A 26,678-nucleotide genomic window follows, 5' to 3' on the forward strand; every position below is an offset into this window, starting at 1 on the left:
CCCCATTTTGTGTGTATAAATTCTTGTCATTTTTAATCAAAGTCCACTAAACAATTATTAATTAAGAAAATCTTGGTATGTAGACTCAGATTCTGTGTGTGTGTGTGTGTGTGAGAGAGAGAGAGAGAGAGAGAGAAAGGAGATTCCATTTAAAAGAAATCCACTCCAGAGACTAAATAGAGTTAGCAAGATACCCAGGACTGCCGGGGGAGGAATCACGATGAAGGTCACTCTTTATCACACAAATACAATGCAGCTGGACACCCATCACTCAAGCAGGTGACCACGGAGCACTCTGCTTGACAAAGGCCGTCCTTCCCAGCACCTCTCCATGAACACTCAGGTCTCGGCAGGTGTCATCGGCACTGCATCTCACCTCTCCTCCAGGTTCTCATGGATGGAAGTCAGCTAGTAGGAAAAGGTATCAACAGCCCCTAAGAGGGATCTCATTAGGGAAACCTGGAGTGGTGACCTGGACAGCATGCCAGGGAGCAGATTCTATCCTGAGGCAGTGGAAGCTGAGCCCTCTATAACCCCCAAGCACTCTGGCATAGTACACAATCGAGGGTTGGGAACAAAACCTGCAGGCGTGACTGTAACTTTAAAAATTACCCCTTTGGGAAGCGAAGAGCAACGCACCAGGCACCAGTCTCCGCAGCCATCTGAACCGCTCAGCACTGGACAGAAGCCTTGTGGATAGCGGGCAACCAGTGTGCAACACCGCCAAAACCAGATCTGAGCACTAGACCTCTCTGTGCACTAGAGGACTCTTCATTTCACTTTCGGTCAGGCATCTGAAAGCAGAACAGCTTCCTTGGACTGAGAAATTTCCAAGTTACTTGAAGACAATGGTAAACTAGCAGCTGAGGCCACTAGAAAAAGGCTGTACTTTCTGCTCATTTGAGGTAGAGAGCTTGAAATAGTTTTTAATTTGAAGGAGTGAGATAGTCCATCCATCTTATTTCACTTCCAGTACTCTGATTTTAGCAGCTTTGCCAAAGCAGTGGGACCGTGTTTATTTAAATGAGATTTAAAGAGGACTCATCACATTTCTGCAAATGCCTGGAAAATTTTATTTGGTTAAAACCCAACACTTGTCATCACATAGTTGGCAAGATTATTATTTTAAGATAACAATGAAGAACCAAAAATCTAATTTCTGAAGTTTTTTTTCCATCAAGAAAACAAAAGCAACTTTTATTAGACAAATCAAGGTTGTCAAATCAGATACAGCATCATTCTTTCAAAGGAGACAACGTTCTGGCTCTTTGTGAGATTTGAGAATTGGTCCCACGCTTCATGTCATTTACCTTTGAGAATTCTCATTTGCAATACATTGGTGACAATATCCCATCTTCTGCTCAAGCTAAGAGAAGAAATCACTGCAAATACAAAAAGCCAAATAACCTGCTTCCTTGATCCTGTTGTGACATCTTACATCTGTGCCATTTGCATTATAATGGTATATGATGCCAGATGTGTTATTTCAAGAAGAGGAAACATCTGAAGGACTGTAGACTAGTCCTTGCGCCTCATGTGATGCAACCTCATCATGCCAACACTCCACATTCCCTGAGTGTGGACTTTGGAGTCAGTGTTTTCTATGCTTTGCTCTTGCTGTACGACTTGAGGATAAATAAACACCCTGAGCCTCAGTTTCCTCATCCATATGATGCAGCTGATTATATCTTCTCATGGAACTGTTGCAACATTCAAGTAAAATAATGCATGTGAAAAAACAAGTGCCTGAAGCATGGTAAGTCCTCAGTAAATGGTAAGTAACCAAAATAATTCTTAATAGGGGCAGTTGGTTCTGACCAACAAATACCTATCTGTCTATCAACTATCTATTAATCATGGGTTAACTATAGTGTTTATTGTTCAGAAGAAAGAAAACTTGCCTCTAGGAAACCTTCTAAGTTCTTCTGGCTGGACTAAGAATTACATTGACGTGAAAGTTGCTCAGTCATGTCTGGCTCTTTGCAACCCCATGGACTATAGAGTCCATGGAATTCTCCAGGCCAGAATACTGGAGTGGGTAGCCTTTCCCTTCTCCAGGGGATCTTCCCAACCCAGGGATTGAACCCAGGTCTCCTGCATTGCAGGTGGATTCTTTACCAGCAGAGCCATCAGGGAAGCCCTAAAATGATATGAGACAGAGGTAACAGGAGAAAATCAAATTTAATTTTATACTTACGAGAATTCCACAAACATAAGAGGGCCAGAGACCCCACATGCAGGAGAGGGTCAGAGGCAGAAAAGTAAAATGAGGACTATATACCATCCTAAAGGAGGTCAGTCCTGGGTGTTCATTGGAAGGACTGATGCTGAAGTGGAAATTCCAATACTTTGGCCACCTGATGTGAAGAAATGACTCATTTGAAAAGACCCTAATGCTGGGAAAGATTGAAGGCAAGAGGAGAAGGGCATGACAGAGGATGAGATGGTTGTGGCATCACCAACTCAATGGACATGCATTTGGGTAAGCTCTGGGAGTTGGTGATGGACAGGGAGGCCTGGCATGCTGAGGTTCATGGGGTCGCAAAGAATCAAGACACCACTGAACGACTGAACTGAACTGATACACCATCCTGAGCTAAGGAATGGGATGGGTCCTGGGAGCTTCCAAGGATAGGCGAATGATAAGAAGAAAAGCAGATGTTTGGTAATTAGATATTTGCCCTACCATATAGATGGGCCCTTTAGATAAAGTATATCTCCAGTAATAAACTGTTTTCTGAGAAAACCCCCCAATTTAAATTCTTCTAGGTAGTTAAGGGAGGGACAGTAATTTCTCTTGCATTCACCAGGTCTCAGTTGCCTTTAGCTCAAAATAATCCTTTTACACAAGTGGAACATTTGGAAGAAGCTCCTTTTGAACCCCTATAACATGCAAACATATAGTGCAGGTTTACACAGCATCGGTTCAGTTCAGTCACTCAGTCATGTCCGACTCTTTGTGATCCCATGGACTGCAGCACGCCAGGCTTCCCTGTCCATCACCAACTCGAAGAGCTTACTCAAAGTCCTGTCCATTGAGTTGGTGATGCCATCCAACCGTCTCATCCTTTGTCATCCCCTTCTCTCGCCTTCAATCCTTCCCAGCATCAGGGTCTTTTCCAGTGAGTCAGTTCTTCGCATCAGGTGGCCAATGTATTGGAGCTTCAGCATCAGTCCTTCTAATGAATATTCAGGACTGATTTCCTTTAGGATTGACTGGTTATCTCCTTGCGGTCCAAGGGACTCTCAATAGTCTCCAACACCACAGTTCAAAAGTATCAGTTCTTTGGGGCTCAGCTTTCTTTATAGTCCAACTCTCACATCTATACATGACTACTGGAAAAACCATAGCCTTGACTAGATGGACCTTTGTCGGCAAAGTGATGTCTCTGCTTTTAAATATGCTGTCCAGATTGGTCATAGCTTTTCTTCCAAGGAGCAAGCGTCTTTTAATTTCATGGCTGCAGTCACCATCTGCAGTGATTTTGGAGCCCAAAAGCATAAAGTCTCTCACTGTTTCCACTGTTCCCCCATCTATTTGCCATGAAGTGATGGGACCAGATGCCGTGATCTCCTTTCTGAATGTTGAGTTCTAGGCCAACGTTCTCACTCTCTCACTCTCACTCAGATGCTGCTGCTGCTAAGTCGCTTCACTAGTGTTGGACTCTGCGACCCCATGGACTGCAGCCTACCAGGCTCCTCGGTCCGTGGGATTTTCCAGGCAAGAGTACTGGAGTGGGGTGCCACTGCCTTCATGCAACATAGATTTAACAAATGAAAGTTGAAAAGCTAGAGACATACCTCCAGTTTGTGTTTTGTCAAAAGAGTAGTATGGAGTAAAAGGGAGAAAGAAATGGAAATAGGAAAACTGGAAGGAATGAAAAACGCGAGAGATGGCAAAATAGAGGAGAGGAATTTTCTTTTAATTACAGACAAATGTATGGGCAGGAGAAAGAAGCACAGATGAAAGAGAAGGTGCAGACCCGGAAGGCCTAGGCAGGGCGGGGCGGCTCCGGCAGATGTGAGCCGCGGCGCTGTGGGCTGGGGGCTGGGCGCAGGGGTGCGCGGTGGGGGCGGGGCATGCGCAGGCCCCGCCCATGGGCGGGCGGCGGGCGCGGGCCTTCCTGTCGGGTGGACGCGCTCGCTGCCCTCCCGCTGCGCTCGCTGCGGAAGCGCCGCGCGTCTGACAGGCTGGTGCGCCCGCGGCCGCGCGCCCGCCGCCCTGAGGTGAGCCCGGTCTCCCAGCTGCACTTGGGCGGGCGTGGGGTCGGCTGGCGCCTGCGGCCCCGCACAACGGGTCGGGGGCGGTGGGCTCGGCCGGGGCCACCTGGCGCGGAGGCCTCGGTCGAGCGGTTGAGGGCCCGGGACGGCCCCCGCACCGCGGGGCCTCTGAGCGGCGGGTGCGGGGTGACCCACTGGCTCTCGTCCCGCCGGTCCCGGAGGCCCGGTCCGTGTCCGGGGCGGGTGGTCCCCTCCAACCCCCGACCGCGTGTCGCGCTTCCGCGGACGGGCGGCAGGAGGCGGCGAGCGGGGCAGAGACATCCACCGCGCCTCGGGGGTTCGTCTCCGAGCAGGCGAAGGCGGCGAAGGTGCTGCCTTTGGGCTTGTTGTAAGACTGGTTGAAGGCGAAGGCGCGCACACAGCTGAGCACAGTGTGGGGAAGACCCCCGAGTGCGCCAGGGGTGACGGACGGCGGCCCGTGGGCTTCCAGGCGGGGCGGCCTCCTCAGGGTGTCCGTCAGAGGCGGCGCTCAGGGGCTGCCTGCTCACGTAACTTACGTGTTTGGATCTGCAGGCCGTACCTCTCTTTTGAGGTCAGGATCGTGTGTTCAGCGGCCGGATGGACCTCGCCTTTTGGCTTCACAAAGGCTCCTCACGCTCTCCTAATTAAACTTTCGATCTCCCCACCTCCTACCCAGATCTCAGATTTGACTCTCTTCTATCGTTCCATGCTGCGGTTAATGTCACGTTATCCATTCACTTGCCTAAGTGGGAAATCTGGGCCTCGTTAAACTCTCCCCCGCCCTCAAGCCCCGTATGCACTCTATTGCCGAGTGCCCTCACCTTTTCCTCCCAGAGCCGTTTCCCTACCGTCGGTTCCTCCCTCCACCCTCCCGTCCCTTGTCCTGCAGCCCCCATGTAATGATTCCTCATGGCTCCCAAATCGAAGTCATGCCTCTAAGGCGTGATCATCATGGCATGACCCCCAGCCACATCCTTCCTCCTGTTCCTCTTAATCTCTGAGCTGTCGTGTCACTTAGGCCTTTTGGTTCCTCTTCACATACCAGGAGTCCTGCAGTTGAGTTAGTCCTTCAAACCTTGGTTGAATCGTGTTTTTAGGGAAATGACATCTGGTACCTAAGACCAGGTCAGTGTTCTCTGTTAGGTGCTTCTCATTGAATAAATACTCAATGCATAGCTCTCGAATGATTGAACAAGTACAGCCTCTGGGTGGAGAATCCCCAAAAGAAAGGGTAACTGTTGAAATGAGCCTGGAAGAATTGGTAGGAGTTACACATATCAGTGCTGTGAGAAGGGGAGATGTGAGTGGCTTAAGCACAGTTTCCCGCTAGAAAGCAGATTCACGGTGAGAACATCCAGTTCTTTTGAAGCCTAGAAGAAGGGAACGGGAATAAGAATGAAAAGAAGAAAGAAGATCTTCGAAACAATTCTTGAACTGCTCTGAGTAACTCAAAGAGTGGCTTCCTTCTAAAATCATTTAAATGCTTATATTAAGAAACAGGCTCCCCACGTGGCTCAGTGGGAAAAGAACCTGCCCGCCAGGCAGGCGTTGCAGCAGACCCTGGATCGATCCCTGGGTCGGGAAGATCCCCTGGAGAAGGAAATGGCAACCCATTCCAGTACTCTTGCCTGGAGAACCCCAAGGGCAGAGGAGCCTGGCGGGTTACAGTCCATGGGGTTGCAAAGAGTCGGACACGACTGAGCACGCATGCATATAATATATATATATTAAGAAGAAACAGCTCAAAGTATCTGTCTTTTGCCCCCACCCCCATCCCCTCTCCTCCCCATTCAGATACTGTGAGCACCATGATTGGGATTTCAGACCGGTCTCCGGGGTGAAATTCTGGCAGTTATTCTCAACTGTAAAGATTACACAATTAGGGTTGCTTTATAAATGATGCCACACATTTCTGACTCTGACAGCTTAAAACGCTTCACTATCCTAGGTACAGATTTTAGAGTGTGGTTAAGCCTGTGGTGAGTTATTTTAGTCTTCTCTGCGAAAGTCAGTGGAAAGTTGGACAGTTCAGAAGACAAAACTGTTTTATTTTTTGTCCTCTCTGAAACCTGCAGCAATTCCTTTTTAGCTTTATACATTTTTTTAGTCCTGGAATTTTCTTCCCTCGGAATGTCACAGTGGAAAGAGCAGTGGACTTTCAATTCAGAATTGAGTTCAAATTCTGGTTGTGTCATCTGTCTATAAAACCTTGGGCAAATTAGTTATATTCACTGAGCTTTAAGTTCTTCATCTTTACAATCTCTTTAAAAATAATTTTACATGTGCAAAGCACCATACTGCCTGATACTCAGTTAGTGCTTTCTCCCCCTTCCCTTTAAAACTTCTTTAATTTCCATCCATGGTCAGTTGAATCCATGGATTCCAAAACTGCAGATACTGAGGGCTGACTGTTCCCTGTATTTTTCTAATTTTTACTTTATTCTTAAACCCAAATATGCATCTATCTTTTAGAATATTTCTTGTGTCATTTCTTCTCTGTTCCTCAAATGATTGTTGTTTTTTAGTGTGATATGGTATGGGCCCTTTGAGAAACACTTTCATAGAGTACTTTTTGTTATGAAAATGTTTCTACAATAGAAGTGAATGAAGCTAGGTTAAAAATGTTTCTTAATGGACCTGTGAATGAATATTGGGGAAAAAAAATGAATTCTAGAATCAGGAAGGAGGGTGAATCCTGAATGGAAGTATTTTGCAAATTGAGATGTTTTTGTGAACAAACTTCTGTAATTAAGACTTTGTAAGCAATTTGTAACTGCTTTGTCTTTGTATGTGTTCAATCTGTTGAGAAGATGGCTGATCCTTGGCAGGAATGCATGGATTATGCAGTAACCCTGGCAGGACAAGCTGGAGAGGTACGAACTGAAATCTCAGCCACGATGTGATGGATGTGGGCAGTATGTGGTTGTCTTCTTAAACAAAACATGTATTTTTATTGACTGGATTTGTTTTCGATTTACTTAATGGGTGAATACTTCCATTTTATGTCATTAAACATTTTGTAATAACGGTTGTGTATCTAAAATGGCTGTAAGATTCTATGGTTTTATACGTAGAAAGTCGTAACCACTAAGGGTTTATTTTATATACATTGTGGTAAGAAATATTTAAGAATACCATTCCAGACAGATTGATTGTTTCAAATCATTTCTATTATTCATCTTTTAATTCGATTTAAAATGACTTATATGCTTTTCTTATTTGCTTACCAAAAAAATCTTTTTAGGTGGTTCGTGAAGCGCTCAAGAATGAAATGAATATTATGGTTAAAAGTTCTCCGGCTGATTTGGTAACTGCTACTGACCAGAAAGTTGAAAAAATGCTTATCACATCCATAAAGGAAAAGTATCCATCTCACAGGTATTGCTTATGTCAGTTTCGTGTGATAAAAATGAAATCTAGGTTGGTCTCCAAGATTTTGACTTTAGACTCAGAAATTGACTGCGCTTAATTTAAGCTGAACTGGAATTTATTTGGAGGGTGTCAGAATCCCTGAGAGTAGGACTGAGCAACCAGCGAGGAAGGCAGAGCTGGTTAGGGTTGGGTTAGGGTTGGGTCAGGGTTAGGCACCATCATTCAGAAGCTGCTGGTAGCCTCACTCCTGACTGTTCTCTTTGGATGTCTTACCCCATTAGCTCAAGGTTACAAATCGTGGGCAAAAACATCCCTTGCTGAACTTAGGGGTTTTTTCCCCTAAGCTCAAACTTCCAGGGAGCAGTGAACAGGGGATATTTGGATTCCTTTATAGAAAGAGGAGTATTGGATGCTGGGAAGTTAATGTGACAAATGTCTGTCATAGAGAAGATTTGAAAGTTCAGTTTTAGTCTCTACATTGCAAACATTTTTAGGTGCTAAAGGGGTGGTAGCTTTGAGTTTGAGAGAAAATACTAAAATCTGTCTCTCTTACGGGCATAGAAATACAACTGAAATATTGTCATCATTTTAAAGTTTTAACATTGTCATTCACCAGTTCTTCTTGATCATGCCATCAGCCTTTCCCGGTATTTCAGCCACTAAGGAGAAAAAAATATTATTTAAAGCTGCATATGCTTTCTCTCAGTAAAAAGGTTTATAGCTAAGAGAAAAAGACATAAAAGAAATTCATGGTAATGATTATTAGGACTTTTCAGTTTTGAATAAAGGACATAAATAACAAAGAAAGTAGGAAAGGAAAGAAGAAATCCTATGAATTCAGATACCATTTACAGAGTTTGCCTGACATTTACTGCACAGTATGTTTTAGGAATGCATATTGATACAGTAATTTTGGTGGGTGATTTTCTTTCTCTTTAACTTATTTCATGTTCTCTGTATTATCTATTGCTGCATAGCAAGTTACTCTTGAAAAACTTAACAGCTCTAGATAACATAGAGTTTTCTAGGATCAGGAATATGGGAGTAGCTGGAGTGCATGGTTCTGGCAAGGGTCTCGTAGAGTCACAGTCGCACTGTGGGTCTTCTCAAGGCTCAGCCGGGGATGAAGGGCCCGTTCGCTTGTGGCTATTGGTGGCCTCGGTTCCTCGTGGCTTGCCCGCTGGCAGCTTCCTCCAGTTTCCTCACCACGCGGGCCCCTCCACAGAGCGGCTCACGGTGTGGTGAGCAGCTTCGCCTAGGGAGCAGAGGGGAGGGGAAGGGGGCAGAAATAGAGTGAATAAGACGAAACCTCAGTGTCGTTCTGTCAAAGAGTTTTCAGAATTGCATGTTGTCACGTACACTTTGTTCTTTTGGCTAGAAATGAGTCTCTAAGCCCAAATCCACACTCAAGGCAGGGACATTAAGCTCTACCTCTTGAAGACAGGGTTATGAGAGAATTGGTAGACTTAAACCTCCACATTTCCTTAGTAAGTTATCATCTGCAATAAAAGCCTTTTTCAGCGTGTCTCTTCTTATCTTGGTAATACATTTGAGAATTTTGAATTCTGTCATCTTTCACATGACTTGTTCTGGGGGAAATAAAATTTTCTCACTTTGATCTGTCTGAAGGAAAAACAATAGAAAAGTGTGGTTGTGTAGACTTTTGTTATGTTTTATAGTAGACTAAAGGTTTGAAAATTGTTGAAAACAGTAGAAAGATTCAGAATTTGTCATATTTGCTTTTAGTTTCATTGGTGAGGAATCTGTGGCAGCTGGGGAAAAAAGTATCTTAACCGACAACCCTACATGGATCATTGACCCTATTGATGGAACAACTAACTTTGTACATGGGTATGTTTTTAAAATTTTAATATTGTAATTACTGTTTGTATATTAACTGAATGGACTGTTCAATATAGTTTTCATAATCACATATACTTTAGAGAATTCTGTGATTGTAAAATATGTTATGCATAATTTTCATCAGCTGTGGATGAGGTAATGAATGATTAATGTTATAGACATGTGCAGTCAAGTGCCCTGTTCACCATTCTTTTTCTCATTGTTGAAACCACATAAAAATGTACGCAAGCAACATTGCTGCTTTGAAATCAATTAAGGAACTGACTAACTCAGTACTAGTGTATGCCTTTATAGAATGCATTTAATCCAGGAGAAAAAACTGTTAAAAAGAACATGGGTTTAGAATGTGTGACTTTGTGACCTTGGGCAAGTTACTTAATCTTTTTAAGCCACAGTTTTATTTTTTTCATTCTCTAAAATGGGCACACTGATGGTACCTGCCTCATAGGATTGTTGATGGGACCTAATGAGTTGTACATTTATATAAAAACTTAATATAGTGCCTGGCACAAAGTAAGTATGTAATTCAGTATATGCTGAGAAGAATATGTTAAAAAAAAAAATATATATATACACACACACACAAATTAAGTATGTAAGTCCAGATATATAGAAGAAAGCCTGATGGAATTAAGAGTTTCAACAAGTAGCCGAGTTTGGTGGGATGACACATAATTGTTATATTTGAAGTTGCCGTACGTATCTTTATGAATACAACTGTTAAAGCCATAAAGCTAAGAGGTAGGATCTATGTATGATGGAATGTTAGTGCAGAAAGATGCTCATGATATGAGGTAACATACAGAAGATTATAGTACAATGGATAGTATGATCCCATTTTTGTTGACATTTAAGCTATATTCATGGAACTTGGCATTCCAAAAGTATAGAAAGGCATGCGGTGCCAAGTGGCCTTGCCACTTCCGACCCCAGCTTCTCAGAGCCCATTTCTGGAGGCAGCTGTTGTTATCAGTTTCTTGTGAATCCTTTCAGAGATGTCTCGTGCCTGGAGGAGCGTTATGCGTGTATGCATCTGTGTATTCTGCCCCCCAACCCCCAACCCCTGCACTCACACAGAGAACTGCATGTTGTATACACAGTTCTGGGGAGGGATGAGACTCTTCACAGGGAAAAATTGTAAGCAGTTATATTATGAAAACAAGTTTGTTGAAAATAAGTTCTATCTTGGTAAATTTGTGTTTTTTTTTTTTTAAGATTTCCTTTTGTAGCTGTTTCAATTGGCTTTGTGGTAAATAAAAAGGTATGTTGTTTAAATTTATGGTTGGTAGAATGCCTTGCTCTCATTTTCTGAGAAAGAGTAAACGAGTCTCTGTAATAAATTTAGGTTTGTCTCTATTCAATATATGTAGCTGCATTATTTTGAAATAAAATACAGACCTGCTAAACTTGTTATGATACTTTTTTCCAGTGAAGAAAATACAATGTCTTCCGAGAAGATTTTACAAGGAAAAAATATGCACAAGTAACTGAAATACGATTCAGTATTTAATCACCATTATATATGTGAATATGATAGGAATTGATGTAGGATCTGAAATGTGTAATGAAGAGTTGGGTGCTGAGCTAGGAATGCTTTAGTAGACATTTTAGTGAAGGGAAAGACCAGGAAGTGGTAGGGCCAAGTATGATGAGAAAATACAGAGTATGTTCAGGAACCTAAATACTTGCGATATCTAAAGCCCAGTAGAGTACACTCTACACCTGTTGCATTTCCATGCTATTTGAGTATTTGATTAATAAAGAAAAAATGAATGATGTTTACTAATACCTTACGTAACTGTCTTCAAGGAGCTTGCGATATATTTGATCAACATGTACACAAAAGAGTTAAGAAAACCCTGAAAATAAAAACATAAATTAGTGCAAATGAAATCTTAGGCACAGGATTGTATTAATCAGTGAGAACCTTCAAAAGGAGATAAGTGAGCATTTCTCTTATCGTCAGTTCTGGGCTGTTGAATTCCCAGTTCAGTGCAAATGTTAGATGTCGAACTATGAAAAAAATTTTTAAAAGTACTCTAAGAACATGAAGAGGGTATAACACATCCTGCCAGCAGCGGTTTGAGGAAATCTTCATAATAAATAGAAGGGATCTTAGAATTTGGTCATGTGAGTTGGGTCATATTGGGAATTTTCCAGGTAAAGAAGAAAAGGAAAGCATTTTAATCAGAAAGAACAGTTTGGGGACGAGCGGGATGTGTATGGGCGACAGTGAGATGTTCATTGTGCGTGAAACTGGAAATGGTTGGAGCAGAACTGGTGAGGTGAGCTCGCTGTGGTCAGGCTGTGAGGCACTGTGGCCTGTCTGTGCTGGAACACTTAGTGGCTTTGAGGTGGTCGGAAATCAGGAGAGGTTTTTCAGTGCAGAGTGCCAGATAATTCCAGCAACATTAGAGGTCACACCAGACGGGTGGGCAGTTCTGAGCTGAGATGGAGGTGGTGAGAATAACTGAAGAAATGGCCAAAATCAGCAAGTGTTTTCAAGATAAAATTGACTCATGGGGAAGGACTGAGACTGCGTGATCAGGTAGCGAGTGAGTGTGGCCTCTTTGGCTGAAGTTCTGCATGCCTAGGTTCCGAAGCACAGTCCTAACCTGTGTTGATGGGGTTGGTAGGAGCCACACACAGAGGGACGAGAAAGAAAAACCTGTCAGAACCGAGAGAGCTAAAAGGGAATTGGAAGAAAAGGAAAAGTGAAAACCCCTGAGACACACAACTGTTGGGGGTTAGGCAGAGAAGAAAGTCAGAAAAAAAAAAGTGACCGTAAGAGAGATCGGAGGTAGGAGGGCACCACCAGGAGCACAGAGTATGGGCTTAACTGTTGGTGGTCCGCAGCCTCCAGGTCTTCAGAGAAGACATTTGGTCCATAAGAGTCCATTCGTGATCTCTTTGCAGGGAGTTTCAAGAGATGCATGGTCAGAGCAGAAGCCAGATTGTAATGTAGAAAGAGAATGAGAGACGCAAAGTCTCGACCACTCTGTGGCAATGAGGAGAAATGGAGAAGGTAATGAAGGCTTGGTGAGGGAGGGCCACTGTGGCGAGAAAGTACCAGAACCAAAGCCCAAGAGGCAGGGAGCTGTTGATGGAGCAGTGTTTCAGAGAAGAATTCACCTTAGAAAACAGGGAAGATTGCCTTCATCTGAGGTGGGAAGGAAAGAGGTCAAAATGTATGCCCCGAGTTTGGAAACTGATGGGAGGGGAGTCAGGGTTCAGACCTGATGAGCTTTTCCTCGACTCGGTTGGGAATTAGCATTTTACATAGTCCACGGTCTAACCGTGGTCTAACCGTATGTTAAAAACATTAACATACCACATATTCTTGCTGCTTTCTTAGAAAAAGTATTGATTGAATGAAGACAAATACTCAGGTTTGGTAAAGAAAGCTTGCGTTCCTCCCACAGATGGAGTTTGGAATTGTGTACAGTTGCCTGGAGGATAAGATGTACACTGGCCGGAAAGGAAAAGGTGCCTTTTGTAATGGTCAAAAACTACAGGTTTCACACCAAGAAGGTAGGTTTACCCTCTGATTTTTGGCGTGATTCATACCATGTACTCGTACGGTAACCTTAGAGCTCTCCAAGGCTTACTGACTCATAAGTGTGTCTGTTTTCTCTGTACTTTCTCATCGTGACCGCGGTTGTGGATGCGGTCGTGGAGGCTGGGGAGGCAAGGGCGGTGGAGCGGACGGTGTGTCCACGGGGCTCCGGCTCTGTCAGGGGACCTGGAGGAGCCAGAGTGCCCCCACCCTCACGGCGGTATTGGGTCACTGCTTCAGCCCCCGCGTCTCAGATTCTTTCTACAATTCCTCTGCTCTGATGCCACTGGGACTAGTTATTAGTAAATTGAAAGGGAAAAGGCCCTTCAAGTTGGGAATCATTAAAAATGAGACATAAAGCTATTAAATATATAGGATAGTAAACAGCACCTTTCTACTGTATAGCGCAGGGAACTAGATTCAGGGTCCCATGGTAAACCATGATGGAAAAGAATACGAAAAAGAATACCTAGATATGTGTGTGTATATATGTGTGTGTGTATGTGTGTATGTGTATATATAAAGCTATAACTGAATCACTTTGCTGTACAACAGAAACTAACACAACATAGTAAATCAACTATACTGCAATACATTTTTTTATTTTATTTTTATTTTATTTTTTTTAATTTTAAACATTCATATCTTATTCATTTCTAAATGTCAAGAGTTATCAGCAGGACTTGAAAACACTTTAAAAACAAGTCCTTGGTCACCTCCAAATTATTCTTGGTGACCTTAACATCCCTCTGGCCATAGTCTTGGGATAGAGGGCATATAAAAAGTCACCATAATACATTTTTCTTAAATGAGGCATAAAACTTTTTGTAATGAGCTTAGTGATTGGCGTTTTTAAGTCTGCTTTCTCTGGGACAGCTCACTGTTTTGGAGGCACTTACCTTCCCTAAGGCAATCCCAACATTTTCCACGGTTGACACTTGCAGATTCGTTTCTTTTCTGTGTTTTTCAGATTCTTTTACGTGCAGCAAAAACTTGAGAATCCGCCTCCGCTTTTATAATATTTCTCCTCAGGCACTTAATTTGAGGGCAGATTTTGAATTTGTTTTCTTTTTATTGAACTCTAAGACCCCAGAGATTAGAAGATACATCCTAATTCTTGAGATGTTAATGTGAAAAAAATGTGCATTTTAGAACTGAAGGAATGTGGCAGCTTTCATAGAAAGAAGTCTTTCCCCTTTTCTGTTATTTATCTCACTTAAACAGGTTATGTGATTGTTAGAAGAGTTCACAGTTATAAACAAGGCTCAGAACAAGGTGGTGGGCATACATCTCAGCTGTGGGTGGAGATGAAGTGTGAGGTGTCCCAAGAGTAGCCTGTGAGCCAGGAGGGTTGAGTGTGTCGTGAGCGTTGGTCACGATGTTTCAAAGAGAAAATGGAAAATACAGGATAATTTGTCAAGTTAGTAAATGGAGGTCAGATGATTTATTTTAATTTTATTGACGTATAGTTGATTTACAGTGTGTTAATTTCTGCTATACAGCAAAGTGGTTCCACTGTACATATTTGTATTGTTTTCCATATTCTTTTCCATTGTGGTTGATCACAGGATGTTGAGCGTGGCTCACTGTGCTGTACAGTAGGGCCTTGTTTATCTGTTCTATATGTAGTAGCTTGCGTTCTCCAATCCCAAACTCCCAGTCCTCCCTGCCCCACCCTTCTCCCCTTGGGCGACCCCAGAGCCTTTCTCTGTGTCTGAGCCTGCTTCTGCTTCACAGGTATATTATGTGTCATGTTTTAGACTCCACGTGTAAGCGATGCCTTACGACGTCTGTCTTTCTCTCTCTCACTTCTCTTAGTATGATACCTCTAGGCTCATCCATGCAGCTGCAAATGGCAGTATTTTGTGGTCGAGCAGTATCCCACTGTGTATATGTACCACATCCTCTTTATCCATTCATCTGTCGATGGACATTTAGGTTGCTTCCATACCGTGGCTGTTGTAAATAGTGCTGCAGTGAATGTAGGAGTGCATGTATCTTTTCAAATTAGTTTTGTGTGGATATATGTCCAGCTAGATCATATGGCAACTCCATTTTTAGTATTCTGAGGAACCTCTGTACTGTTTTCCATGGTGCTTACACCTGTTTACCTTTCTACCAACAGTCAGTCAGTCTCGTCAGTCAGTTCATTCACTCAGTCGTGTGCAACTCTTTGAGACCCCATGGACTGCAGCACGCCAGGTCTCCCTGTCCATCACCAACTCCCGGAGTTCACTCAAACTCATGTCCATTGAGTCAGTGAAGCCATCCAACCATCTCATCCTTTGTCATCCCCTTCTCCTCCCGCCTTCAATCTTTCCCAGCATCAGTGTCTTTTCCAATGAGTCAGTTCTTCGCATCAGGTGGTCAAAGTATTGGAGTTTCAGCTTCAGCATCAGCCCTTCCCATGAACACCCAGGACTGATCTCCTTTAGGATGGACTGGTTGGATCTCCTTGCAGTCCAAGGGACTCTCAAGACTCTTTTCCAACACCACAGTTCAAAAGCACCAATTCTTTGGGGCTCAGCTTTCTTTTTAGTCCAACTCTCACATCCATACATGACTACTGGAAAAACCATAGCCTTGACTAGATGGACCTTTGTTGGCAAAGTGATATCTCTGCTTTTTATTATGCTATCTAGGTTTGTCATAGCTTTTCTTCCAAGGAGCAAGCATCTTTTAATTTCATGGCTGCAGTCACCATCTGCAGTGATCTTGGAGCCTAAAAAAATAAAGTCTCACAGTTTCCATTGTTTCCCTATCTATTTGCCATGAAGTGATAGGACCGGATGCTATGATCTTAATTTTTTGAATATTGAGTTTTAAGCCAACTTTTTCACTCTTCTCTTTCACTTTCATCAAGAGGCTCTTTAGTTTTTCTTCACTTAACAGTGGTATGATTTAGTTTTAATTTTTGTTTTATTTCAAATCTATATATAAATTATTTCTAAATTCTACTTTTTAAAAAATATATAAGGCATTGGTAGCTAAATGTATCATGCGTGTAGCCAAACTGGTTATATTCTGCACTTTTGGGGAGGTAGTCTAAGAAGCTAGATGCCTTTTGATGATCATAAAAATGATGATAAAATGACTAGAAGAGAAGAAAAGTTCATAAATATTTAAAGCCTTAGAAAGAAAGAAATATGATTCAACTAGGAAGAAGGATAAAATTGTCCAATTTGGTGAGCTTCAAGTGTCAAATTTTTTTATCAGGTTCTTATTGATAAACTGTAGTAATTATTTGAAACTTTTTCTTTTAGATATTACCAAATCTCTCTTGGTGACAGAGTTGGGCTCTTCCAGAACACCAGAGACTGTGAGAATTATTCTTTCTAATATAGAAAGGCTTCTTTGCCTTCCCATCCATGGGTAAGCTCTCTTCACTTTATCCCTAAAGTTGAACATTCTATTAATGCTATAGATAATTTGACGTCCTAAGGAATGAATTTTTATTTAGAAATGAACTTTTAATTAATAGACATGGAGTCAGTACCATAATTCTAATTTTAAAATGTGATTTTTAAAACTTTTATTTGAAAATAATTTGAAATTTTAAAAAATTTGCAGAAATAAAAACGTATAAGAAACAGCAGTATGCAGTTAAAAACCTATAAGAAACAATTCAGCTATTGTTAACATTGTACCCATTGCTTTATCATTTTCTCACTCCTTCTTCTCTCTTTGTGTATGTGTGTGTGTTTGTGTAAATATTCTCCTTTTTTTCCCCCTCAACTATTTCATGGTAAATTACTTAGTGTGTGGCTCTTTATCCCTAAATAATTCAGTTTGTTATTTCCTAAGAATAGGCATATTCTCTTCCATAACCACAGTACAACTATTGACTTCATAATTTTATCTATCCACACATACTTAGTTTTGTCAGTTGATCTAACTATGTTGTCTATAGCATTTTTTTCCTCCAGGGCAAGATTCAGTGTAGGGTTAGCTTTACATTTGGTTGTCATGTCTATTCACTGCCTTTAATCTGGAACATTTCCGTAGCCTAAGCATTACCCACTTTCTCTGAGTTTTCAAGCTATTTGCACAAGGTACGCAGGGTAGACTCACAGTTTATTTCTGGCCTGTCTGTATCAGTAGTCTTCTTCCCCCCTTATCATTTCTTATTTTATGTTATTTCTTCTTCTTTTTTAAAAATCTTGATTAAATTACTTGGCAGTTTGTCAGTTTTTTTTCAAAGAAAGAGCCAGGATTTTGATTATTAATCTGGTCTGCTGTCTTTATCCTCCCTGCTTTATTATTTTCATCATTGTGCTTTCTTGTCATTCATTTTGTTGTTTCCTATTTTTTTTTTTCCTTTTTAAGTGGAGAATTTATTTTTATGCTTTGATTTTTATTGAGGTGAGTATTTAGGCTTGAGTTTTTATCTGATTGCTGCTTCAAATGTATCTCACAGATTCTGATGTGTTTTCATTGCAGTTATTTTTCTGGTAACTTCTGTTTGTATTTCCCTTTTTACCCAAGAGTTGTATTCTTAAACTTCCATGGGGAAGTTTAAGCTTTTTGTGCTTTCTTAGTTTTGTTTTTTAATTTGTAGTTTTATTACATTGTAATAAACATATTTTATGGAGCCTTATGTTTCCTTTGTGCCCAGTATATGATCAGCTTTTGTGGAACTTCTATATGCACTGGAAAAAAGTACATTTTGTACTTTGATGTTTGGGCTTGAAATCTACTTTGACATCAGAATTGCAGTCCCTGCTCTTCTCATTGTTTCCATTTGTCTGGTTAATCTTTGTCCACCTTTATTTTTAGTGTTTTTGAAATCAGTGCATTTTAAGTGCACCTCTTGAATACAGCATAGAGTGGAGTTTTGCTCTATAATCAGTTTGAAAATCTTTTCTTTTTAATAAAAAAGTTAGGCTTGTTCATTTATTTATATGACCATTTTGTTTGGTATTATCAATTTTGTATTATCTTATGCTGTAATTGTATTGTGATTTGTATATTATGTTATGTTGTATATTAAGTACTCTGTACTTATTTAGTGTATCCTCTTTTTTCTCTTTTTCTATTTATAAAAGATTCAATTTTATTCTCATGGGTTTCTTTTATATTAAAACTCTTTATAATGCCCTTAATATTCTCTTTTCTTACTTAACCGTTCTGTTAGTTCTGTTAGTTCTGCTTAGCCTCTGCCTGTTGCCTATATAACATTCAGTGATTTTACTCTGCTTTTCTCTTTTTCTCTCCCTCTTAATCTAGTTTTTTTTTTTTAAGTTGCATTCTTTCTAGTTTGTCGGGCATATTATTACTACGTATTGTTTCACCCATAGTCCCATCCTGTGGTCTTAGTTTTTCCTTTATAAAATGGTCACTGTCTTGTGAAGTTTTCCTGGTGTCAAAAGTTCAGAAATAATAGAAGTAAAACCATTGAATCACTGAATTCAATATTTATTGTGCACACACCAAAAAGATACTTTGCAAACCAGGAACACCCAGACCAAAACATGGGATGAGGCTCAGCCATGTGTTGTTATAAAGCAGCTTATACAGTGAGAAGGCAGTGACTACTTATTCTTCAAAACGATTGGCTATTATAGAGTTTTCTTAAATGACAGGGAATTGATTAGTGGTTAACTCATATCTACCTTGAGAAACAATTGAAGGTTTGCTTGTAATTTTCAGAAGCATAAGCAAGCGATGATCCAGGTCTAGTTACTTTTGCAAAATGTGCTAAATTAAGCTTTGTTTTCATGACTAAACTGATTTGGTCTGCTCAGGGAATTTTCAAAACTGGTCTCTGTTTTTTGCTTTAACACCTATCACCTTTGGATTGATGAAGCTCATCCTCTAGTAGATTCCGTGGGAAGGGCACCTGTGCATGGTATGCCATGATTTCTGGCATATTCCAAACTGTTTTCCTATGGTCTTGAAACTCCAAGGGCAGCTTGGCTGAATAGAACATCCTTAGTGAAAGAAAGTATGAAGAATATTTCTTTAAAAATGCTATTTCACTGTTGCTTTGCTTTGTATGTTGTTTTTGAGAAATCTGGTGCCAGTCTGATATTATTGGCTTTTAAATTATTTCATGTTTTGTTTGGAGTCTCTGAGACATTTTTGTTTTCTTTTAATCTTTCATGGCTGACACTTTTATAAGGGTATATCTTGGAATTCTTACAGTTGCTTGTGTGGGATGGTTTTCTCCCTTTAATCGGTAGATTAATGTCTCTCTTCTTTTTTTCTGGCAAGTTTTCTTGAATTTTAAATATTAGTTCACTTATGCTGTTTTCATTTTCTTCTTCAAAGACACCAGCAGGAACATTCAACCTCCTTTGTATCTTCTCTTCTGTTACTTTCTCCCTGGCCCTTTTTACTTTCTTTTACTGTTTTTTTTTTTTCTCACTGCCCTTTTTCAAGTTTTCATTTGCATCTGTTCTCTTTAAGGGTACCTTGTGATTCAGTCTTAATTTCTAATAAAGTTTTGTCTTTTTTTATTCCCCTTCATTTCTGAGTTCTATTATCTCTCGTATTATTTTATCCTTCTTTTATTTCGTTCACTTCTGGGCTTACTTTTCCTTTTGCAGAGCAACCTTATCAGCCAGAAAAAACCCAACACTTAATTACTGATGATGTTTGATGTTCACTGTAGCTACGTGCAGCCGCGTCCACTTCTTTCTGTCTCTGTTCCCTTTGTGATCTGGGTTCCTGGTTTCAGTTCTTTCTTCCGTTAGTTCTGTTCTTCTGTGTAGTTTCTGTTATGAATCTCTGTTAGGTGTAGGAGGCGGGGATTGGCATGTCATTTTCTCTTTCATTTCTCAGGGTTTTTCATTTCTTTTACTTTTTAAAGACTTATTTATTTCTGGCTGTGCTGGGTCTTCGTTGCTGTGCTCAGGCTTTCTCTAGCTGTGGCGAGTGGGGGCTGCTCTCCACGGTGGGCCACAGGCTCTGGGGCACACGGGCTCAGCAGTTGTGGCTCTCGGGCTCCGGGGCGCACGGGCTCAGCAGTTGTGGCTCTCGGGCTCCGGGGCACACGGGCTCAGCAGTTGTGGCTCTCAAGCTCCGGGGCACACGGGCTCAGCAGTTGTGGCTCTCGGGCTCCGGGGCACACGGGCTCAGCAGTTGTGGTTCACAGGCTTCAGCAGTTGTGGCTCTCGGGCTCTGGAACATGGGTCAGCAGTTGTGGTTTCCAGGCTTAGCTGCTCCGTGACGTGTGGGGTCTTCCCAGACCAGGGATTGAACCCGCATACCATGTATTGGCAGGTGGATTCTTTACCACTAGATAACCAGGGAAGCTCACCACCTCCTTTATTTTATGTTGAAGTATAATTGTATATTAACTGTAAGTGAGATTTATGAGGCAAAGTAAATCATTAGGGATCCATTTCCTTTTTTTAATTTTTTGGGATTCATTTAATGAAATGCACTGTATTTGTTTACTTCAATGATGTTTCTTTTGTGTTGCTTTAGGGAACGATTTGATCATGACATGCTCCTCTTTTGAGGCCCTCTAATTTGCCAGGCCCTCTGCTGGGCACTTTGCTTCTGTTGTTTCTAATCATTGCAGCCATAGCCAAGTTGGTTATCCCCATTTCGATGACAAGAAGACTAAAACTTGAAGAAGAAACTTCTTTCAAAATTACAGCTTTTAAGCAGCTGAGCAGGGGAGCAAACTCAAAGCTTTGTGATTCTGAAGATAGATAGATTCTTCTTAGCGCTGCTGCTGCTACTACGTCGCTTCAGTCGTGTCCGACTCTGTGCGACGCCATGGACTGCAGCCCACCAGGCTTCTCTGTCCATGGGATTCTCCAGGCAAGAACCATCCTAACTGTAAAGGAGGATCAGACTAACAGAGGGTTCAGACAGAACACATTTGCAAAATCTAGGCCACAGCCTCAGTTGTTTGGTGATTAAGTACTATCTTTAGTAATACTTACCCATAAAAGAATATACTTACTGATCAAAAGACCTCTTGCCAGAGAGCTGTTGAGATACATCAGAAGTAGACAGAAGCATTGCCTCTAGCGCTGGTCTTCCAGCCCAGGGTTCCGTGTCTGAATAGAATGCCAAGAGATGATTTGTAGAAGATCTTGGTATTTTCTTTCTATGATGTGAGATATGAATTATCACATATCCCCTGAGAAAGTGGGGAAAGGGCACCATTCTTGATAACTGAAAAAAGCCATAATGTTAATTTGGGTTTATATATCTATGGACATTTTTGGAATCGCTAGTTCTTAATTTTGATATATAATAAAACTGTAGGCAGTAAAATGTATTTAAAAATCAAGGGCATCATGTAATTCTGGTCCTTTTTTGTTGTTAAATTGTTTTGGCATGAAGGATGTACTAGGCACAGTACTAGTTTATTTTTTAAATACAAAACAGATACCACATTGCTTCTTTTTTAATTTTATTGGAGTATAGTTGATTTACAGTGTTGTGTTAGTTTCAGGTGTTTAGCAAAGTGATTCAGTTACACACACTCGTATTCGTTCTTTTTTAGGTTCTTTTCTCACGTGGGTCATCCCAGAATATTGAGTAGACTTCGCTGTGCTAGACAGTAGGCCCTTGTTGGTTGTCTGTCTTACGTACAGTGGCGTGTGCTCATCTCAGCCCTGATTGACCCCTCCCCCATATTTCCCCTGTAGACCGTAGGCTTGCTTTCAGTATCTGTCTGTTTCTGTTTTGTAAGTTCATTTGTCTCAATTTTTTAAAATTAGATTCCACGTATCATACAATATCACTGACATGTGGAATCCTTTTATTTCTTAAAAAATAATGAAGGGTCTCAGTGAACAGACCTGACTGCTTTATTTTCAGAGGACTTCCCTGGTGGCTTAGAGGGTGAAGCGTCTGCCCACAATGCGGCACACCTGGGTTCGATCCCTGGGTTGGGAAGATCCCCTGGAGAAGGAAATGACTGCCCACTCCAGTATTCTGGCCTAGAGAATTCCATGGAGAGTCAGACACAACTAAGTGATTTTCACTTTCAAACAATTAAAAAAAGAACTTTGAGTAAAAACCATTTGAAAGTAGTTAATTTATAGACATGACAGTTCCTTTTTCTTAAATACTTCAGTGTGTATATTTTTGATAAAAGGGACATACGCTAAGATAACCACAACAGTTATAAAACTCAGGAAATTAGCTTTGATACATTGTCTAATATAGTGACAATTACATTTTGAAAGAATTCTAATCCAAGGTCCAAGCCAGAATCATATGCTGCACTTTAAGTGTTCTTCTCATCAAGCTTTTTTTTAAGATTTATAGAACTCGGCTGTGCTAGGTCTTGGCTGTGGCAGTGGGGGCTGCGCTCCACGGGGCTGCGGGGGTCCTTGCTGCAGGGCCTCCTCTGGTCCGGGCGCACAGCCCCCCTCACAGGTGAAGAAGCTGCAGCCCCCAGGCTCTAGAGCCCTGGCTCAGTAGTTGTGGTGCTTGGGCTTAGTTGCTCTTTGGCACGTGGGGTCTCCCCGGACCAAGGATCGAACCTGTACCCCTGCATTGGCAGGCGGATTCTTTACCATTGAACCGCCAGGGAAGCCCTCATCAGGGCCTTTTAATCTAGAACCGGTGCTTAGCCTTTATCTTGTATGACCTTGACATTTTTGAAAACTGTAGGGTGCTCGCTTTACAGCACGCCCTTTGATTTGAGTCTGTTGGATTTCCTCTCGATTAGATTTGGGTTATGCGTTTTTGGCAGGAACGCAACAGAAGCACTGTTATGTCCTCCTCCTCAGTGCATTCTATCAGGAGACACGGGGGACCTTTGTTCCGTGGTGTGTGTCGCCCAGTCGTGTCCAACTCTTTGTGACCCCGTGGACTGTAGCCCACCAGGCTCCTCTGTCCATGGGATTCTCCAGGCAAGAGTACTGCAGGGAGTTGTCATGCCCTCCTCCAGGGAATCCCCCGACCCAGGGATGAACCCAGGTCTCTTGCATTGCAGGCGGATTCTTTACCACCAGGGACACCCTTTGTCCCATTACTGGATGCTAACTTTGATCACTTGGTAGTGATCTTGCCATCTTTTCCATCGTAATCATTATGTATCTTATAGGGAGATACTCTGATGTGTAAATATCAATCATTTTAGCATTTATTGATGATTCTTTCCTGCATCAGTTATTATTATAATGGCTGATAAAGTGATGTCTGTACTTACCCTAACTTGGTATATTTCCGAGGACGAGGTTCATTGAGAAGGCAGATGTGAAGCAGGCCTCGCAGGCAGGCCTCGGTGACAGCAGAGCCCAGCAGGGCGGTCACCTCCTGGGCACACGCACCGACGCCCGCACCACTGGGGGTGGCCAGGGGCACACTTGCACTAAACTCCTACAGACTCCTTGTGTCGTGGGGCTCTCGTCCCTGGGTTTAGACCACAGTGACAAGTCATGCGTGCCATGGTGGCAGAATTAAAGCATTTTCTTCAGTGTTTTTCTTCCCAAAGTATCATCATTTTAATGTTTATCTTACACATGATTGCTTTGTTAGGCTTCATTCTGTCATTTATATAGTATATCATGATAATTAGGATTTACGTATTTTGATTTTAAATTTAAGTACCACCTTTTTCTTTTTAACAGTCTGTGGATTGGTTCAAGTGATCTCAGTCACACTTGCAACTGCAGCTAAGGAGGAATGCCTTATGTGAAGAATTATTTTTCCCCGTTTTGTCTGTTAGGATCCGGGGTGTTGGAACAGCAGCTCTGAACATGTGCCTGGTGGCCGCTGGGGCTGCGGACGCGTATTATGAAATGGGGATCCACTGCTGGGATGTTGCAGGCGCCGGCATCATTGTGACTGAAGCTGGCGGAGTGCTCCTGGATGTCACAGGTAAAACTGCGGAACAGGAAGGCGTTGTTTTCTTTCCATACCTATGGGACTGTCCTCCAAATATGGCAGTTTTTTTTAGATATATCTTTTAATGTTTCCCTTTAATATTTTTTTCAATGTTTACACCTCAGCTCTTCAGGCAACACAAACCATGTAATTTTCTGCAGAATCAAAATAGCAGATATTGGGAGACAGAGGCAAAAATGAGAAGCTAATGGTAGTGTACAATTAATAATAATAAATGGCTAAGCCTCTTCAGGGCTTCCCTGGTGGCTCACCTGGTAAAGAATCCACATGCAATGCAGGTTCAATCCCTGGGTTGGGAGGACTCCCCTGGAGAAGGGCAAGGCTACCCACTCCAGTATTCTGGCCTGGAGAATTCCAAGGACTGTATAGTCCATGAGGTCACAAAGAGTCACACACGACTGAGCAACTTTCACTGTCACTCTCAAGCCTCTTTAACTGTGAGTACCAGGAACTCTTGAGAGGCTGTAGAAAAAGTCTAGAAAGGCACTGGATCTGAGGTTGTACCAAGATCCCTTTGAGTGGTGACCGTGGTGGCAGCTGAGTATGGGCTTCCTCCACCATCACTTTCTGCCTTGGCCCTGGGGGAGTTACATACTTTCTCTGCACTGATGATGACATGTTTAAAAGTAAAGAGTGAGCCTGGGTTAAAACAGTTTACCAGCAGTCTGGGAGAAAAGCAGCAAAGAATTAAGGAGGTGGGCAGGAGAGCAGTGTGCAAATCCCTGGCCTCGGGTTTTCTGTCCAGAGGTTCCAAACATTAAAGAGGCAGTGAAAGTAATGAAAGCAGGAGCGGAGCACATCAAAGGAGAGAGATGGCGGTGCAGACCCGCACTCCTTTCATCCAAGGAGAGAGAGAGAGATGGTGTGGTGCAGACCCACACTCCCTTCATCAAAGGAGAGAGAAAGGTGGCGTGGTGCAGACCCCCACTCCCTTCAAAACGGGTTTCTAAAAGATGCTTAGAAACTCATTATGTACTAGCGAAGCTTAAACATTGTGGTTATGACACAATGTAGTTTTTTTCAAGATAATAGAAAATATTAAATGTTATGATCAACCATAGTACATACTGCTATGCTTGTTTTATAGGAATTATTTTTTACAAGATATAACCATTTTCCATATTTGATTTTAGGTGGACCATTTGATTTGATGTCACGAAGAGTAATTGCTTCAAGCAATAAAACATTAGCAGAAAGGATAGCCAAAGAAATTCAGATAATACCTCTTCAAAGAGATGATGAAGATTAACTCCGACGGCTTCACACATTCAATCACAGTTGCGTCTCTCCAGGTTTTCTAATGCACTCATGGTGTTACAAAATTCAGGACTTCTGTTTCACTTGAATAATATGATTGGTGTGAATTGCTTTCAGCGTCCATATTTAAAAACTACAACTTGTTCTGTGTTTTACTAAGAGTAGGTGTGCAAGAGTGGATGAAATAGTCCATTGTTTTAAAAATGTCTGTGTGGTAAGAATGTCCTCTGGGAAAGTACGCAGGCCGTTGGTGAGACAGGTTATCACGTCAACTGAAATAGCCAGTTAGCAATTTAGAGTTTCTAAATATTTATGAGCCTGTGAAATTTTGACTTACTGTTTCTGTGGATATGCATTCCTAATGAGATGGTTAACTTTTTGGAAAAATTTCTTTAGTTTCAAAAGCCATAGTAAATTAAATTTGTAAGAAGTGTATAATGAATACTACGAAGACCAAGATTTCTTTCTCTGCAGAAAACCTTGCTTTATTCATCAGTGTAGCACCCAGCATGGTACCTGTCAAATAGGAGGCGATCCAAAAAGAAGCATCGGAAGAGCGATATTCTGAAGGCAGGAATGCCTAGTTGCTACAGAAAGTAATGAGCTGATCGCTCTGTGATTTTACTTCAGGTGTGGAGTAAGAACTATCTGGTCATCCTTTCTATATTTCACACAACCGTTCCTGCTCACATTTCATATTACCATGCCATTCCAGTGACTGCACCAAACAGAACTCACCTCGCCCCTCTCGGGCTGTGCTTTTAAGTGTTGAGTGGCCGCAATTAGAGCAGAGGAGAGCCCAGCGAGCCAGAGACGCCGTCCTCGCGCCTGCGTGGGGCTGCGTGTATCGGTTTCCTCTTGCCCAGAACACGCTGTCCCCAGGCCTAGTAGCGTCCAGTGGGGCCTGCTTATTGTGGCACAGTTCTGCGGTCAGGAGTTCCGGCACCTTAGCGAGCATCCTGTCCCGATGGGCTTCCGTGAGCTTGCAGTCGAGACGTTGAACGGAGCTGGAGTATCTCAGAGTCCGACGGGGGCTGAAGCTCCTCCTCAGTCTCGCTTGTGTGGCTAGTGGCGGCAGCTCCTTGCTGTCTGGCGGCCGGAGGGTTACCTTCCTCTCCATCTTCGTAGCTGAGTGTCCTCATCGCCTGGCGACGGCCTTCCCCCGGAAGTGAACCGAGAGCGGAAACAAGCAGGAAACGGCTGTGCCTCTTGTAACCTAGTCTGTGAAGTATCACCATCACTTCCATTCTTTTCTGTTCAATAGATGTGACTCTAAGTCAGCCACACTCAAAGGCTGGGGAATTCCCCGAATAGATAGCATCATTCTAGAATTCTCTCTCTTGAGCTCCAGACTCATGCTTCCAGAGGCCGAGTGAACTCTCTCTCAATGTGTTGCAGATGTCTCATACTGAACGTGTCTCCAAATAAACTCAATCCCTGCTCCCATCTGTTCCTCTGCTTACATTTTTTCTCTTAGTTAATATTTTACCCAGGCAGACAGGTGATATTTTTACCCTCCCGTGCCTCTCACCTCCTACATGCAGTTGGCCATCAGTTGTGTTCA

The 26,678-nt window shown here is 42.2% G+C and overlaps 1 protein-coding gene across 4 annotated transcripts in view; it reads left to right on the forward strand.

Annotated features, from left to right (window-relative positions):
- IMPA1 (inositol monophosphatase 1) overlaps nucleotides 1–26,560 on the forward strand; it is a 31,096-nt gene extending 4,536 nt beyond the window's left edge. Inside the window, exons 1-9 of one of the 4 annotated variants that reach the window (XM_019973849.2) lie at nucleotides 1,620–1,756; nucleotides 7,053–7,115; nucleotides 7,487–7,620; nucleotides 9,361–9,465; nucleotides 10,693–10,738; nucleotides 12,900–13,008; nucleotides 16,297–16,405; nucleotides 23,679–23,830; nucleotides 24,991–26,560. In XM_019973849.2, the coding sequence (XP_019829408.1) occupies nucleotides 1,754–1,756; nucleotides 7,053–7,115; nucleotides 7,487–7,620; nucleotides 9,361–9,465; nucleotides 10,693–10,738; nucleotides 12,900–13,008; nucleotides 16,297–16,405; nucleotides 23,679–23,830; nucleotides 24,991–25,106 (837 nt within the window). In that variant the 5' untranslated portion in view covers nucleotides 1,620–1,753 and the 3' untranslated portion in view covers nucleotides 25,107–26,560. Of the gene's footprint in view, nucleotides 1–1,619; nucleotides 1,757–4,092; nucleotides 4,228–7,052; nucleotides 7,116–7,486; nucleotides 7,621–9,360; nucleotides 9,466–10,692; nucleotides 10,739–12,899; nucleotides 13,009–16,296; nucleotides 16,406–23,678; nucleotides 23,831–24,990 lie in introns of those variants that run through there. The other 3 variants (XM_070802970.1, XM_019973852.2, XR_011570690.1) reach the window with 3 other exon arrangements.
- Nucleotides 26,561–26,678: the final 118 nt, after the last annotated feature.

This window comes from Bos indicus, chromosome 14 (assembly GCF_029378745.1).
Source record: "Bos indicus isolate NIAB-ARS_2022 breed Sahiwal x Tharparkar chromosome 14, NIAB-ARS_B.indTharparkar_mat_pri_1.0, whole genome shotgun sequence".
In the NCBI taxonomy this organism is placed as follows: Eukaryota; Metazoa; Chordata; class Mammalia; order Artiodactyla; family Bovidae; genus Bos; species Bos indicus.